This window comes from Corythoichthys intestinalis, chromosome 4 (assembly GCF_030265065.1).
Source record: "Corythoichthys intestinalis isolate RoL2023-P3 chromosome 4, ASM3026506v1, whole genome shotgun sequence".
Classification (NCBI taxonomy): Eukaryota; Metazoa; Chordata; class Actinopteri; order Syngnathiformes; family Syngnathidae; genus Corythoichthys; species Corythoichthys intestinalis.
This window is the reverse complement of record NC_080398.1, coordinates 41650905-41669695: the sequence shown is the minus strand read 5'-3', so window position 1 is coordinate 41669695 and position 18791 is coordinate 41650905. Positions and strand designations below refer to the sequence as shown.

General features: G+C 36.0%; 1 protein-coding gene across 1 annotated transcript in view; it reads right to left on the bottom strand.

The window, feature by feature from the left end:
* The window catches only part of LOC130915083 (BMP-binding endothelial regulator protein-like), a 64714-nt gene that overhangs the window by 41952 nt on the left and 3971 nt on the right, over positions 1–18791 (bottom strand). Inside the window, exon 2 of the mRNA XM_057834804.1 lies at positions 8762–8847. Within this exon, the coding sequence (XP_057690787.1) occupies positions 8762–8847 (86 nt within the window). The remainder of the gene's footprint in view (positions 1–8761; positions 8848–18791) is intronic.

Genomic DNA, 18791 nt, shown 5'->3' with positions numbered 1-18791 from the left:
TAAGAATTGTAAATGAGAATGTTCAACGTTTTACACTCAATAGATGTGTTTTCAAATGTTATATTTGCATTATAAATAATGCTGGAATATTTGTTGGGACTTATTTAGACTGTTTTGTCCATAAATTGGCATTTTAAAAAGTTGTTTTTTTATTACTTATAAACGATTATTTGGTTTAAGCTGAATAATGAATAACAAGTTTGTTTGTTTTTTGCAAATATAACCCGTTTATTGGTAAGTGACATTTATTTGAATTACAAGTAATGCAATTCTGAATTATTATATGAATTATGTAATAATTGTCACATTTAATTTGGACTTTTTTCGACGGAAGCGTAATGCTGCCACCCAAAATAAAAAAATAAATACAGTACATTCAAGGATAATGTTTTTACACAATAGTATCATGTAAAATGTGATAACTAGCATGTGAAAACGTGATAATTATGTAAAAACATGATAACAATCATGTAAAAACGCGCCATCATGTAAAAAACATATTATCCAATAATGTGATATTTATCATGGAAAACCTCGCTATCATGTAAAAATGAAATCATGAAAAAGCGTGATAATCATCATGTAATAACGTGATAGTTATCACGTAACAACAAAATTATGTAAAAATAAGAACCATCATGTAAAAATGTTATAATTATCACGTAAAAACGTAATTATGATGTGAAAACAAATTTGAATTTGATAAATATCATGTAAAAATGTGATACTTGGACATACATGGCTGTCAGTGGCATCCTATTAGAAATGAATGGGACAGTTTTTGGCGAATTTTGGGGGAACCGTAGGTTTTTGGCAAATTGTGTATACTGTTGTATACTGTAACTTTTATGCCGCTTATCGTCCTGGAATTTTTTATGTGTAAATTATACTACTTGGATCAAAATTGTTGGACTAGATACATTTGGAATATTTGTATAATTGAAAAAAAAAAAAAAAAAAAAGCGCTTTTTTGTAGGGCTGTCAAAATTATCGCGTTAACGGGCAGTAATTCGTTTTTTAAATTAATCACGTTAATATATTTGACGCAATTAACACACATGCCCCGCTCAAACAGATTAAAATGACAGCACAGTGTCATGTCAACTTGTTACTTGTGTTTTTTGGGGTTTTGTCGCCCTCTGCTGGCGCTTGGTTGCGACTGATTTAATGGGTTTCAGCACAATAAGCATTGTGTAATTAGAGATGTCCCGATTGATCAGCATCCCGATCGATCGGCATCCCGATCAATCGGGTCCGATCACGTCATTTTCAAAGTATCGGAATCGGCAAAAAAATTTCAGACATGCCTTTTTTTTAATATATATATATTCTTTAATTACATCGTTTTCTAATTGTATTTAACGTTACAGACATAATATGTTACACTGACCCAGAGTCTTTAGTTTAGGCTTAAGGTAGGGTTATCAAATTTATCCCGTTACCGGCGGTAATTAATTTTTTAAAAAATTTATCACGTTAAAATATTTAACGCATGCGCTGCATGACCCACTCATGCATTGTCACGTTCAATCTGTAATGGTGCCGTTTTACCAATATATAGAACTAAAAGGCAGCGTAAAATGAGTAGAGTGAATTTTGGCAGCCTTTGGAGCCTTTTTTTTTAATTGGCTGAAGCCTTACAATCTCTCCCCCTATGATTAGAAATATCGTGGGAAGCAATGTGGGGAAGAAAGGTAGTAATTGATCTTTTTCTTAACACTCTATTTTATTTCCCAACGCAGAGAAGATATATCAATTGGTACCACTACGCACAGTCATGGTTGCACTTCCCATCATGCATTTGGGCAGAACAGTTAAATGGCTACAGTATCATTTACTGAAAGCTCAACAAATACACTAGATGGCAATATTTAGTCACAATATACAATGTCACAAGTGTTACTATCCGTGGATCCCTCTCACAGAAAGAATGTTAATAATGCAAATGCCATCTTGAGGATTTATTGTCATAATAAACAAATACAGTACTTATGTACTGTATGTTGAATGTATATATTTGCAGGTGTTTTATTCATTTTTTTCTTAATGCATTGCCAAAATGTATATGATCGGGAAAAAATTATCAGGAATGACTGGAATTGAATCGGGAGCAAAAAAAAGCAATCGGATCAGGAAATATTGGGTTCGGCAGATACTCAAACTAAAACGATCGAGATCGGATCGGGAGCAAAAAAACTTGATCGGAACAACCCTAATTGACAACAACAATGGCAAGCTACTAGTTTATTTTTTGATTGAAAATTTTTGCAGATTTATGCCTGTTACCATCCCGGAATTTTTGATAAGTAAATTATGTGATTTGTCAAAAATTGTAAGACCAGATACATTTTGAAAAAATCTAACTAGTGAAAAAATGTAGGGGAAAAAAAAAATTAAGAGCGAACGGCACATTTTGGCGGGTCATTCGAAAAATTCCCTTTGTCGCGTGAAGATTCTGGTCATTTTGATATTTGAACGGTGACTGTCGGTCAAACGGTTTGGGCTGTACTGCCTGCTGAAAAATCGCCATTCATAAAAAATTCTTTTAAAAAATTTTACTATGTAAGCCTTTTGCCTTGGAAATTAACCAATATACAGTTCCAATGTTATAAAATAATCTAAAACTTTGCAGATTTCCAATTCAAAATGAATGACTGATTAAAAACATTAAAATCATTTAACTATACTCCCAATGGTTGTAAAACAACTTCTAAATTGCATGATAAAACCCCCCACAAAAATCCCACAATTCAGCTCGGGAAGCACTTGACCGTGACGAAAGCGCGCAACGAGACGGACAGACAGACGGACGACTTGATGAAGAGGTGCGGCAGATAACGGATCGCCACGGCGACCGCTCTGTCAACTGTACAATAGCCCCTCTGTGAGTGTGTATCTGCGTCCTAGCCGTTAGCCTGCTCTGTCTGGACCCCCACCCACCGCCTCTATATGAGTGACACTGCACCCCCCCTAACATATCAGACCGCCTGGCGACAGGAGACTCACCGCATGTCTTTGTGGGAGGGGGGCTACCAGGGGGCTGACAGATGTGGAAGTACTTGAACACACTCAGGAAATATACACACACACACAAAAAAAACGGCTTCCTGCCAAGTAGATTTTGGTGACTAAAGTATTAACTCATTGGCAGAGGTGGGTAGAGTCGCCAAATGTTTGACTCAAGTAAGAGTAGCATTACTTCAAATTAATATTACTCAAGTAAAAGTAGTCATCCCCAAAATATACTCAAGTACAAGTTGGAAGCGATTCTGTTCTGCCTGGCAGGCATGTTGCAGCTCATTCATACTGTATGTGCAGAATCCAATGCTTTTATTTTGACAGTGGTGTCATAAAACCACAGATTTTTATTTGTGTGATCGACATTTGTTCATTTTCCCACTACAGTGCCCTCCAGAATTATTGGCACCCCTGGTTAAGATGTGTTTTCTAGCTTCTAATATTTTTTTTAATTCAAATAATATGGGACCTTAATGGCAAAAAAGAGAAAAATCCAACCAGTTGAAGCCTGGGACCGTGTGCTTTGGTCAGATGAGACCAAGATTGAGCTTTTTGGCAACAAACACTCTAAGTGGGTCTGGCGTGCCACGAAAGATGCGCATGCTGAAAAGCACCTCATACCCACTGTGAAGTATGGGGGTGGGTCAGTGATGCTGTGGGGCTGTTTCGCTTCCAAAGGCCCTGGGAACCTTGTTAGGGTGCATCTTACACCTTATGGCTAATATATACATAACACAATAAAACAGAATTGTTGTGGAACTCAAAATGTTGACTGGACAGGACTATACACATTGAATCATTAGTAACATCAAATATTACACAATACACCAAAGTATATCAGTAGCCGTGTCCTTAAGTGTTTCTGATAGTTTTCCCCTGACCTTTTTACTGCAATAATATAATGAAAACCTGAAATTATGGCTTTTAGTTTTGGCCACCCCAAGATTTTAAGTGGCTCCATCTGGCCACCCCTATGAAAATTTTCTGAAGGCGCCATTGGTCCTAAAATCAACAGTAAATTATCTGAAATGTACAGGAAGTGACTCTGGAATGCCCCAAAACTAGCAGGAAGCGACCTACATGGAAACTAAAACAACAAAGAAGTGACCCAAAATTAACCCTTTGGTTTCCATTGACAAAGATATATACAGTGCCCTCCATAATTATTGGCACCCCTGAAAAAGATGTGTTTTTTAGCTTCTAATATTTTTTTAAAATTCAAATAATATGGGACCTTACTGGAAAAAAAGAGAAAAATCCAACCTTCAATACAAGTGCATTCATTCAGTGGGGAAAAAAATCCCACATAAAGAAAAACATCAAATAATGTGTGTCACAATTATTAGCACCCCTGATGTTAAAACTTTGTACAACCCCCTTTTGCCAACAAAACAAGGTCTGGGGACTGAGATGGCCATGGGAGGAGCTTGATTTTGTTTCTGGTGAACCATTTCTATGTAGATGTTTAGGGTCATTGTCTTGCTGAAAGACCCAGTGACGACCCATCTTCAGCTTTCGGGCAGAGGGCAACAGATTTTGATTTAAAATGTCCTGGTATTTCAAAGCATTCATGATGCCATGCACCCTAACAAGGTTCCCAGGGCCTTTGGAAGCGAAACAGCCCCACAGCATCACTGACCCACCCCCATACTTCACAGTGGGTATGAGGTGCTTTTCAGCATGCGCATCTTTCGTGGCAGCCAGACCCACTTAGAGTGTTTGTTGCCAAAAAGCTCAATCTTGGTCTCATCTGACCAAAGCACATGGTCCCAGTTGAAGCCTGGGACCGTGTGTATTTTTGTGTGAGACCAAGATTGAGCTTTTTGGCAGACAGCCAGCAGTAAATCAACAAAGACAAGTCAACTGTGCCCCGATCTACCACTCAAGAGATCTGATGGACTCAAAAAGTAGGATACGATTGCATATTAGTTTGAAAATCGACCTGATCCACCATATTTTTACACGAGTGACTTCCGGTCTGCCCGATCCTAGCTACTGGTAGTAGTACTGACGCAGGAGGGCCGCGTCTCGCGTCAACTCATAAACTCTGCCGTTCTTTTCGCGTACGTCGCGTTGAGCCGCTTCTGGGACGCATCTCACACACGGCCGCACTGCGACTAGTGTGCATTGGCTGATTGACTCTAACGCCCGCGTTTCACTGCGTTCTCGCGGCGGCCACGTTGTTGCACCGTTGACGTTTCTGGATTACTGTCCTACCGTGTTGGTCGTAATTATAGTAGAGAAGACGGAGTAAATATAATCTACACAAAGAAACTGTAACCCGATCGACTCACAGCCTCGAAAAGTAAGGGTTATACTCCGTCAGAAACTCGTTCGGTACGCGTCCGTTCTGAACCGAGCACCACGAACGGAAACGGTTCAACACTATTACATATACCGTTACACCCTTACATAATACAATAAGGAAAGCTGCAGCTTATTTTCCAGTGCGGCTTATCTATCAACTGTTTTTGTGTCAAATTTGGTGGGTGGTGGCTAACAGACAGGAGCGCCTTATAGTGCGAAAATGACTAAAGATGTCCCGATAACATATCAAAGTATCGGAATCGGAAAAGAAATATCAGACATGCCTTTTCTTAATATATATATATTTTTTAATTAAATGGTTTTCTAATATTTAACGTTACAGACAAAATTTCTTACACTCATCCAGAGTCTTTAGTTTTGGCTTAAAGTAGGGCTATCAAATTTATCGCGATAACGGCGGTAATTAATTTTTTAAAAATCAATCACGTTAAAATATTTAACGCAATCAACGCATGCGCTGCACGACCCACTCACGCATTGTCGCGTTCAATCTATAATGCCGTCGATTTATCTATATATAGAGCTAAAAGGCAGCGTAAAATGAGTAGAGTGAATTTTGGCAGTCTTTGGAGCCTTTTTTTTTTTTAATTGGCTAAAGCCTTAAAATCTCTCTCTCAACAATTAGAAATATCGTGGGAAAGCAATGTGGGGAAGAAAGGTACTAGTTGATCTTTTTCTTTACACCCTATGTTATTTCACAACGCAGAGAAGATATATACTAATTGGTGCCACTACGCACAGTCAAGGTTGCACTTCATCATGCATTTGGGCAGAACAGTTAAATGGCTACAGTATCATTTACTGAAAGCTCAACACATACACTAGATGGCAATATTTAGTCACAATATACAAAGTCACATTCATCCTTTAAGAATTACAAGTCTTTCTATCCGTGGAGCCCTCTCACAGAAAGAATGTTAAAAATGTAAATGCCATCTTAAGGATTTATTGTCATAATAAACAAATACAGTACTTATGTACTGTATGTTGAATGTATATATTCGTCCGAGTTTTATTCATTTTTTTCTTAATGCATTGCCAAAATGTATATGATCGGGAAAAATGATCGGGAATGATTGGAATTCAATCGGGAGCAAAAAAAAGCAATCGGATCGGGAAATATCGGGATCAGCAGATACTCAAACTAAAACGATCGGGATCGGATCGGAAGCAAAAAAACATGATCGGAACAACCCTAAAAAAACGTTATATGGAACAATTAATATGGCGCGCGTTCAGACTGATTCCATTGGGATTCTTCCTCTAATCTGATTTTCATGGCTGACTCTTCACACTATTTTGAGCAAGTGTCCAAATCCTGTTCAGACTGGTCCACATTATTGACACACCTGATATGTTGCTATAGCAACAAAGGCGTCATCCAGCATCGCTTGAGGTCAGCGACAGCCAAACCCCGTTTGAGCTGTTCAGACTGTGAAGCTTCTTCTCCATATCTGATATGAAACTACTTCCCATCTGTCGCCCAAAAATCTGGTTTCTGACCTTTGTGACTGTTCAGTCTACAAAAGAACCATCCAGTTTGAATCTGGATTGGCTAGAATCAACAAGTAAAACATCCCACTGTCAACATGCCTTGATTAAATCAAGTACTAACTTGAAATAGTAAAGTCCATCCTCTATTGAGTACGTGTGTCCCAACACTTTTGCCCATTAGTTAATACAGGTAGGGGGTCGGTTAGCATGGATTTAGTGGGGGATGAAAGGTCAGTGATTGGCTGCTGACGAGTGACATCCATTCAAGTGGCCTTTTGACTGATGCCTAACCTGATAAGAACTAGAATGCTGTTGTAACTGTGACAACCAAGTTGCCATGTTGGCAGAAAAGTTGGATTTAATGAATAGAACTAAACATGTTTCTAAAGTATAACCTGCTTTTTGTTTTCAATCTCATTGCTTGTAATTTAGTTCAAACAAAACTCTGTTTTTTTTGTTATCTGAGAGCAAACAAGTGATGACAGTGACAGGTTTACAAAGAGTACAGACAACAGGATGGAATATTTAGTCTTTACAAAAGAGGTCAATATTGTCTGATTGAGGAGAAAACAACACATATTTGAGGAACTAAGATGCTAATGTACTTCCAGGTGGAGGGAGGGAAGCGGGAAACAAGCAGAAACAAAACAGGGAGAAGAAAAAAAACAACCAAAAAATTTGGATAACAAATAAAATAGAACACAACAAAGTGGACAGGAGAGTTAATAACGACAAAAATATTGAAAAATAAAGGGGGGGGGGGGACAAAAGAATGAATAAATAATGAGAAAAAAAGAAAAAAAATAAGGGAAATTTAATAATATGAAAATAGCTAAAAACTAATAAACCAATAACTAATAAAATTTAAAAATAAATAAATAAATAAAATAAAAATAAACTAAAATAAAATAATGAAATAAAAAATAATGAAGAAATTATTTTTCAAAATAATAATTAAAAAAATAAAAATAAATAAAAACAAGAAATAAAATTATGAAAACAAAAGAAAAGAAAAACAACTTAAAAATTAGAAAATAATGAGGAAAAACAAACAAAATAAGATAGCTAATTTAACGATATTAAAAAAAATAATAATAATAAAGCAAAAAAAAAAAATCAAAATAATTATGGCAAGAATCATAAAATTATCAAAGAAAAAAAAATTAAAAATGAGGAAGAACAAAAAAAGTAAAGAACCAGCAAACTTAATAACATGAAAAAAAAAAACTTAAAGCAAGAATAAAATAAAAATAATAAATAATAAAATAAAAAAATAGTAATAATAAAATATTATAATAAAAAATAAAAAATAAATGAAAATACATACTCAAATAATAATAAATATAACAAAAATAAAACCAAAAAGTAAATAATAACAACATTGAAAAAAATAAATTCAAACAACTTCAAAAACTAAAAAATAATGACAAAAATAACAAAACCATTAAAAGAAAATAACAGTGATTATGGTAAAACCTTGGCAAAGAATTAATTATAAAAATAACTGTTGAAAAATGATGAGAAACAGCAACAAAAATTAAATCAAATAAAAAAACAACTTCAAGAATGAAATAAAAACAAACTAAATCATAACAATTTAGAAAAAGACAGCAACAAAAAACAGAAAACTGAAAAATTGACAATAAAAAAAAGAGAAATGACCAATGCTCAAAATAAAAAAGAACGAGCGTAAAAAAATAAGAAATTAAATTTGCAAACCCTATCTGTTTCCTGACGTGATCACCTTATGGTTATGGTGTTATGCTGATCAACACATTTGTACAGTGTAGAAGTACACATATTCTGTACATTTAGTACACATATTCTGGGCAAAGCAACCACATTTGAAAAATAAAAGACCGAAGCTTCGATATCATGTCAATAACCATCTTGACAAACATCAGAAGGAAATATGTGTTACCAGGCAGACGCAGGTGATGCAGGGGTTGTCGGTGATGTTGGGGATGTGCAGCACCTCGCCTTCATTCTCACAGCTGGCCTCTGTGCCTACAAAACCACGTAAAACAGAAGGATGGAGGATTTAGGACATCTTAAGTACACTTTATGTGATTAGTTAATGGCAGCCAATGAGTTCAAAAATAAAATTTCCTCTTCCTGTGGCAAGATGCACCCTCCCACCAATGAGTTGTCACTAGTAGACGTCCAATCCACCGTCAAGCAGTGTTGGACCAATTCATGATAGAATTACCGTTATTTTACATCCACATGCATATGCCGGAATTTTGCTTTCTGAAAGGCTGTGCTATATCATATCATCGCTGATATTACCAGCACCGATCTGTGATCTTTACCCTATTGCTAATGATATGGCACTAATATGACATCATCTGTATCAGAAAGTACTAAGAAATAACATGCCGTGACTGTTAAATAAGTACTTTTCGAGATTAATTTATTTGTTTGGCGTCCATACTTCCGTTGTGAATTTGAGTTTTTCATCAGTAGACTTCCAATCCCTCAACATTCATTCACTGCCATCCTCGCACATGGATTGAACTAGAGTTGTCTGACTTTTTAATCGATAACCGATATCAAACTGTCACCAATACGTGTGGGTTGTTGACTTAACATGTTATGGCTAATTGTATTGTGATGCCCCACTGGATGCTTTAATGATAAATGTAACAACTTCATCCATCCATCCCCCATCTATCCATCAATCCGTCTATCTATCCATCCGTCCGTCCATCCACCTGCCCGCCCGTCGGTCCATCCATCCATCCATCCGTCCGTCCGTCCGTCCGTCCGTCCGTCCGTCCGTCCGTCCATCCATCCATTCATCCATCCATCCAACATCTTCCACTTAGTCTTAGTTAATAGATGGATGGCTGAAGTTGTTACATTTATCATTATTAAATGACATATTATCATATCCATCCATCCGTCCGTCTGTCCATCCTCCGTCCGTCCATCCATCCATCCATCCGTCCGTCTGTCCATCCATCCAACATCTTCCGCTTAGTGTTATTTAATGGATGGATGGATGAAGTTATTACATTTATCATTATGATATATTATCATATCATATATCATATCACATTTATCATTATTGAATTATCATATAGATTATCCATCTATCCATCCATTTATTCATCCATCCATCCATCCATCCCCCCGCCCGCCCGTCCGTCTATCCATCCATCCATCCATCCATAATCTTCCAATTAGTCTTAATTAATGGATTGATGGATGGATGAAGTTGTTACACTTATCATTATGATATATTATCACATACGTTATCCATCCATCCATCCATCCATCCATCCATCCATCCATCCATCCATCCATCCATCCATCCATCCATCCATCCATCCATCCATCCATCATCTTCCACTTAGTCTTAGTTAATGGATGCATGGATGAAGTTGTTACATTTAACATTATTAAATGACATATTATCATATCCATCCATCCATCCATCCATCCATCCATCCATCCATCCATCCATCCATCCATCCATCCATCCATCCATCCATCCATCCATCCATCCATCCATCCATCCATCCATCCATCCATCCATCCATCTTTCGCTTAGTTTTACTTAATGGATGGACGGCTGTATTAAGTTGTTAAATTCATCCTTATTAAATGATATATCATCATATCAATTTTCTTTCTGTCTGTCCATCCATACATCCATCATCTTTCACTTAGTCTTAGTTAATGGATGGATGGATATTGCTTAAAAAACATTTATTAAAATATACATTTACATACGAGTTTTTTTCTGTTTTTATTTTTTAACGATACTTGGGAAATACAGTATAAGGAAAAAAACATGTCTTAAATGTATCTCTTTCCAATGCTGTTAAATCTGAATAAATACATTGAACATACTAAAAAAAAAAACAACAAGTAATCACTGTAATTCCGGTTGTTTTGATTATTCAATAGCTTTCTAGTGCTATGCTAGCTGCTCGTTCTAGGTATGACATCATCTTCTGTTTGGAGATTTTTTTTGTGGGCGGGCCAAAGCAGCTGAGAAAGAAAGACTGATTTCGCTGTAATTTCAATATTAGACGTTTCTGTCACTTTCTTGGATGGATTTGTGTTAAAGTCACTTGCTTTAACTTAAATATCAACAAAGTGGCCACAAAACAATGTCTGGCGGCCCGTAATAAGCCCACGGTCCCCAAGCTTGACACCCATGGTCTTACAAAAGAATTCAATTTACAAAGAACATTCCAATACAGGACAAATGAGTTTAAGTGTTCTCGTAAAATCCGAAGCAGCGACGTTTAAAACGTCTCAAGGGTCTTAAAACCCTCCACATAGGATCTGAAGTGATTCATTTTGAAGTTTTTCTCTGCTTTTTGAATATTTCTAGAGTGTGCGCATGTGGGTTACTCCTGGCATTCCATTAAATCCAAAGCGCTGACATTTAAAGGGTCTTCAGGGTCTTAAAACGCAAAGGTAACCTGAAGCAAGCGCAGGAAAAACCAACTTTGCAGGGAAAAGCCAAAACTTCCACCCGAAGCCGTAAAGCCGCTTCCTGAAAGCGGCCATGTTGGATGACATCACGTCAGACGCGAAGCCGAGCCGGCGCCGCCGACTGGTCTGCGTTTCGGGGCAGACGAGCGAGCCGCCGACTCCGCCGCTGTTAAACTTTACGGCCTTCGAGGCTAATTAAACTGGCGTGACCGAGGGGGAGGGGCACAATGTGAGAGTTTCTTGGGGGCGGGGTCACCGGCAAATAACCCATTCATTGTTTTGTGCTTGCCTCAGGTAATACGTGCAAAACTTGCATGACAGTTCATCAGATACACTAACTAAGGCTGCCGCAAACGATTATTTTGATTAATCACCAATTTTTTTTTTTCGAATCGTCGACTGACGGGATAATATAGAAATATCAAACTTTATTTACTGTCTGGGCTTTACATTTTTTGCTGAAAAGGGGCACTAAAGCAAACGACGTGTCGAGAAACGTTGCACTGCGAGTTGTATTTATTCCATTGGCTACCGTTGACAGTGATAGACATACAATCCATTTAAAGTAAGAGGGCAACGAATGAACAAATGTTTTTGTTCACAATATAGTAATTGTTTTAATAAGATAGATAAAAAAAGAACATTAGAATTGAGAATATTTGCAGTTTTTTATGTACTCTATATTAAGAAAAACAACATAAAAAGTTGAAAGGTTCATTTTTTTCCTTTTTTTAGTTTTTATTTATCATAAATAAGAATATAAAAGCAGAATATTCATTCTTTTCTTTTTAAAATTTTGAATGAATAAATATTAAATAATTTTATTCAAAATATATAATATTTAATATATAAATAGTATAATTCTAAATGAAATATTTTCATCATAATTTTATGTAGATATATATTAACAATTATTCTTTTTAAAAATTAAAATGTCAAAACATAAATATATTATAGTTTTTTTATTGAGATATTTTAAAAATATTTTAAATTTTACATAAATAAATATTACATAATTATATAATTTTATTCATAATATATAATATTTAACATAAATTGTATAATTATGAATTATATATTTTGAATAAATAATAATTTTATATAGATATGTAGTAAATATTAAATATTCTTTTTAAAAATTAAAATGCGAAAACATTACAAATTAAGTTTTTTATTGAGGTTATTATTATTATAATTATTTTAAATTTCAAATCAATCAATAAATAAATATTAAAATATTTTACAATTTTATTTAAAATATATATTTAATATATAAATTGTATAATTATATATTATATATATTTTCATTCTAATTATATATGTATGATATTATAATTATATATAAATACATAATAAATATTACATATTCTTTTCAAAAATTAAAAGGTGAAAACATTAAAAATTAACTTTTTTTAACAGATATTTGTATTTATTTTTTAATTTTTTTTAATGTCTATATTTCTAAATTACATTAAAAAAAGAATATGTAGTAAATAATATATTTTTTTTTTAATTTACATTCACCTGTTTTTCTTTTTTTTTTATTTTAATTTTTTTAATTTATAATTTAAAAAACAATCAGAACATGAACAAAATATTTATAATTATGTATTTTTTTCTTTTTTTGTGTTATTTATAAAATTTAAAAGAAATATTTAGAAACAAAATCGAGCATAAATAAACAAAAAAATATATTTGCTGTTTTTTCCCTTTTGGTCTTCGTTCATAAAATGTATGAACATCAATAAAAATGTATAATTTGACTTATATCATATTCGTTATTTTTTTGTTTAATTAAAACTATGTTTAAAAAAATGAAATGATAGAATTTACTATCTAGATGCTAAAAAAAAGACAGATTTTCTGTTAACAATGTCTCTAAATGACTCATCAACTATCAAAACTTAACAATAATAACTTTTTCATCTTTTAGTTATCGATGAGTCAATTCATCACAGCAGCCCTTACGCCGACTCATGTCGACTTGCTGTGAATGCTAATGTTTCAGTCCGTTTGACAGCACTGGAAGTCCAATCCCTTTCGCCTGACTCTTAGTCAAAATGGATTGGACGTTTAGCGGCATCAACCAATGAGCTAACCACAAGGATGCTCACACTTATGCAAACATCTACACTGCTTCCTTGTAAGATATCCATCTTTTGCTCCAAGGAGAACCCGTCTCACCGGCCAGGAAGCACGACATCATGTTCGGAATTAAAACCAACAAGATTTTTTCCGGTCCCGTGGAGGCCCGATTTAACGCTTCCAGCTGGGACGACAGACGCGGGACATGTCGGCCGCAAAGCACTTTCATCCTTTCCACTATAATCACAACATGATGATGATGATGATGGAGATGAAAGCCAAATGTAGACGAAAAGTTGCATATACCATCTCATCTCCAAGAACTAAACAATCTACCAACGTCAGATTTACTGACAAAACGCTCTGGACTCAGTTGTTGGTTCAATTGGCTGACATGCGGATATGTGATCAGCAGACATAGCCAGCTCTGATTGGTTCAAATGCACGTTTTCTCGAACGGCAAAAAAACAAAAGAAGAACAAACTTGTTGAAATGATGCGATAAAACAGGGCAATTCAAATGAATATTCATCAGATCTTGAAGAGAAAGAGTTGAATAGGCGTATTTATTTTATTGTATTTTATTTGGTCTGATGGGGAGGTACAAAACATCTTACCTGTCAATGGAGACTTTGGAGTGATTTTTGTTCACTTATGTTGGGTTACTTATTTATTTCCTTATAATTTAAATCAATGTTTGCGCGACCTTTAAAATATATTCCATTTCATTGTCCATAAAATGAGTCATTTGTACTTATTTTTGTGAATTTATGTTACTTACTGTATATCTATTATTAAAAAAAAAATAAAATAAAAAAAGTAAATGTTTACATTTACTTAAATTTTAATGGACATTTAGATGTGAGGAAATGAGGGGGGGGGATAAAAATTAGGAGACAGAGGTTGGGGTTACTGTCGTTTATTTCGCAAATCATTGAAAAAATTGAAAAATGAAAATCAGTTTTTTTATGTGTTATATTTTATGATTTCTACCCTACCCTACCCTACAATACCCTACCCTACTATCTTAACCCACTCTACCATTACCATACCATACCCTTCCATATACCATACCCTATCACAGGGGTCAGCAACCCTGGTCCTCGAGTGCCACTATCCAGCTTGTTTTCCATGTCTCCCTCCTTTAACACACCTGAGTCAAATAATCATGATCGTTATCAGGCTCCTGCAGAGCTTGCTGATGAGCTGATTATTTGATTCAGGTGTGTCAAAGGAGGGAGAAATGGAAAACAAGCTGGATAGTGGCACTCGAGGACCAGGGTTGCTGACCCCTGCCCTATCATATACAATACCATATACCAGGGGTGGGCAAACTATTCCACAAAGGGCCGCAGTGGGTGCGGGTTTTTGTTCATACCCATCATGAGGACAGCCTTTCACCAATCTGGTTTCTTACAAGTGCAATCAGTTGATTGCAGTCAGGTGCTTCTTGTTTCCACTGAAACCTCATTGGTTAAACTGTCTGTGCTGAATCAGTTGGAACAAAGACCAGGACCCACTGTGGCCCTCGAGGACCAGTTTGCCCACCCCTGCCATATACCCTACCCTACCATAGCATTTACCATACCCTACCCTGCCATATCATACCATATACCATACCATATACCCTACCATACCCTACCATACACCATACCATATACCATACCATATACCCTACTCTACCCTACCTTCTATTCTACCCTTCCCTACCATATACCATACCATATACTCTACCCTACCCTACCATATACATACCCTATCATATACAATACCATATACCCTACCATGGCATTTACCACACCATAACCTGCCATATCATAGCATATACCATACCATATACCCTACCATACCATACCCTACCATACACCATACCATATACCCTACTCTACCCTACCCTACCTTCAACTCTACCCTTCCCCACCATATACCATACCATTCCATACCCTACCATACACCATACCATACCATATACTCTACCCTACCATACCATATACTCTACCCTACCCTACCCCACCCTACCCTATAACATACCATACCATATACCCTAACCTACCATAGCATTTACCATACCCTACCCTGCCATATCCTACCATATACCATACCATATACTCTACCCTACCATACCATACCCTACCATACATCATACCATGTACCATAACATACCATATACCCTACTCTACCCTACCTTCTACTCTACCCTTCCCTACCATACCATATACTCTACCCTACCCTACCATATACATACCCTATCATATACAATACCATATACCCTACCATGGCATTTACCACACCATAACCTGCCATATCATAGCATATACCCTACCCTACCATACCCTACCATACACCATACCATACCATAGCATATACTCTACCCTACCAATCCATATACTCTACCCTACCCCACCCTACCCTATACCATACCATACCATACCATACCATACCATACCATACCATACCATACCATACCATATACCCTAACCTACCATAGCATTTGCCATACCCTACCCTGCCATATCCTACCATATACCATATCATATACCCTACCATACCATACCCTACCATACATCATACCATATACCATACCATATACCGCACCATACATATACCCTACTCTACCCTACCCTACCCGACCTTCTACTCTACCCTCCCTACCATATACCATACCATACCCTACCATACACCATACCATATACTCTACCCTACCCTATACCATACCATACACCATACCCGCCATATACCCTACCATACCATACCCTACACCATACCATATACTCTACCCTACCTATACCATACCATACCCTACCATACACCATACCATATACTCTACCCTACCCTATACCATACCATACCCTACCATACACCATACCATATACTCTACCCTACCCTATACCATACCCTCCATATACCCTACCATATACCCTACCATATACCCTACCCTATACCATACCATACCATACCATACCATACCATACCATACCATACCATACCATACCATACCATACCATACCATACGCAGAGTTGTCAATAACAGCGTTAGAGTATAACGGCGTTTCTAACGGCCTTATTTTTTTCAGTAGTGAGGACTCTAACAAATTACTTTTCCCATCTTTGCAATGCCTTTACCGTTACTGAGGATGTGATGGGGTGCGTTTCTACAATTTGGTTGAATGAAATGCAAGGACCGCACTCGCAGACCTCTGTCCTTTTTATCTCACACTATTTAAAGGTTAAAGTTTGTATACCTTTACACTCTTACAGTATATCAGTGAAAAAAAAAAAAAGTCAAAAGTTTGACCTGCGGTTTTGTTGTTGTTGTTTTTTTGGAATGAAAAAATCAGTTCAATTCAATCAGTTAATATAAACATATTTTATACGAAAGATGTTATAAAATGTAGAATGTAATTACGTGTAGAACATGAAAAGTAACATCAGTTACTTTGCTGAGTAACTAATTACTCCTACAATGAGGTAACTGAGTTAGTAACTCAATTACTTTTTGGGAGAAGTCATTTTTAACTGTAACTAATTAAACTTTTTAAAACAAAGGTTAACAACACTGCCCAGTAATGCTGTCAGCTTCACTTCAAACAAATTAGACGTGTAGCGCCGCTAGTAGCAGCCAATGAGTTAAGAGTGCTGTGACTTTGGTCACTTTAACTCAACAAGCAGAGAGAAGCTTTTCCAAGCTCCAGATTTGGAAGTTGAAAGCAGACGTTTAATTACAAGCTTCAGCGTGAGCTTGGCGCGCTTCTTCTTCTCCTCTCGCCGCGTTGCACTTTGACGCACGGACGTGAGGACCAGGGGCGCCGTCAGGGATTTAGAGGGTATTCGGGTATTCGTTTTATTAGAGTGCCCTTGTAATGGTTTGTTTTGAAAGCACCCACCCCCACCTTTGTGTTTATTGCACTGTGCAATTCATTTGTGTGTTGTTTAGGGCTGCAGCTATCCAATATTTTAGTAATCGAGTAATCGACTGAAAATTCTATCGATTAATCGAGTAATCGGATAAAACATTTTTTTTTTCTTTTTCTAGGTAAAGAGCAATTATAAATATACATGACAAAATACGACATTCAATCCAATATTGAACCATTTTCAGTCAATCAATGTAGGGCTGTCGCTATAGAATATTTTAGTAGTCGATTAATCGATGGACTAGTTAGTTCGAATAATCGAGTAATCGGATAAGGAACATAAAAAATTAGAATACCTGAGCTGAACCTCAAACATAATAAATTTATTTTTAAAAAATGAGAATCTATGTAAAACAAAAGAACAATTGACTAACTTACATAGAAAAAGTCCACTAGCCTAAATGCTATAAAATGCTAAAGTTTTTTTTTTTACAATGCTCTAAACAATTGGTTCAGACACATATTCCCACCAAAAAAAAAACGGCTAAATATACCTATAAACTATATTATAAATGCATTCAAAAAAACATTAGCTCAAACAAAAACTTAGCTTACGTTGGTCTTAACAGGGAGCAGTTGGATCCAGCCATGTGAAAAGAGGCAGACCAGACAGCGGTGTATCCACCCTAATCAATAAAACTAAATGCAAACACTTTCAAAATAAACCATTACAACGCCACTTTATTTAAACGAATACTCGAGGCAACAAAATTTAATTCGAATATTTTTTTCTAATCGAATGCTCGAGTTAATCGATTAATCGTTGCAGCACTAGTGTTGTTTATTATTGTGCAGTCAATTTGCATTGTTTTAGATTGGCGCTGTTAACCCTAACACGAAATTCAGAACTTTTGACATTAGGCTTAATCTTCGAGTTAGGGTTAGTGTTAGCGTCGTATAATTAGTCGGTGGAATTGATTTCAACAAATTCCATGCAGTTTGTCAGTTATTTGTTTGTTTCAGTGGTTCAGTGGTGGTTGAAATGAACTCCATCGAGTAATTAAACCTCCGCTATTTCGAAGATGACCGTAATTTTCGGACAATAAACCGCTACTTTTTTCCCTTCATTTTGAATGCTGTAGTTTATAGTGCAGCGCGGCTTATTTGTTGATTTATTTAGGTAAATAGGTAACACTTTATTTGGCAGTGGCGTCATAAGACCGTCATAATTATGACATGACAGTATCGTGGGCATTACGGAATGCTTATGACAGATATCATTAAGTGTCATCCGGCAAATTATGTCACTAACTCCATTTATGCCCAGCTGGGATCATTTATATCCATTCAAAAGTGAGATAATTTGCCGGGTCACACAAAACGACTTCGGTTATAAGCATTCATTAATGCTCATGTCATGATTATGATTGTCTAATGGCAGTCTTATGAGGCTACTGTCAAATAAAGTGTTACCAAATACCATTACTAGAAATTAATGAAACAACTGGAACAGTAACTGAAGAAATAATTAGCGCGGAACATAAATATGGATTGTTATTGA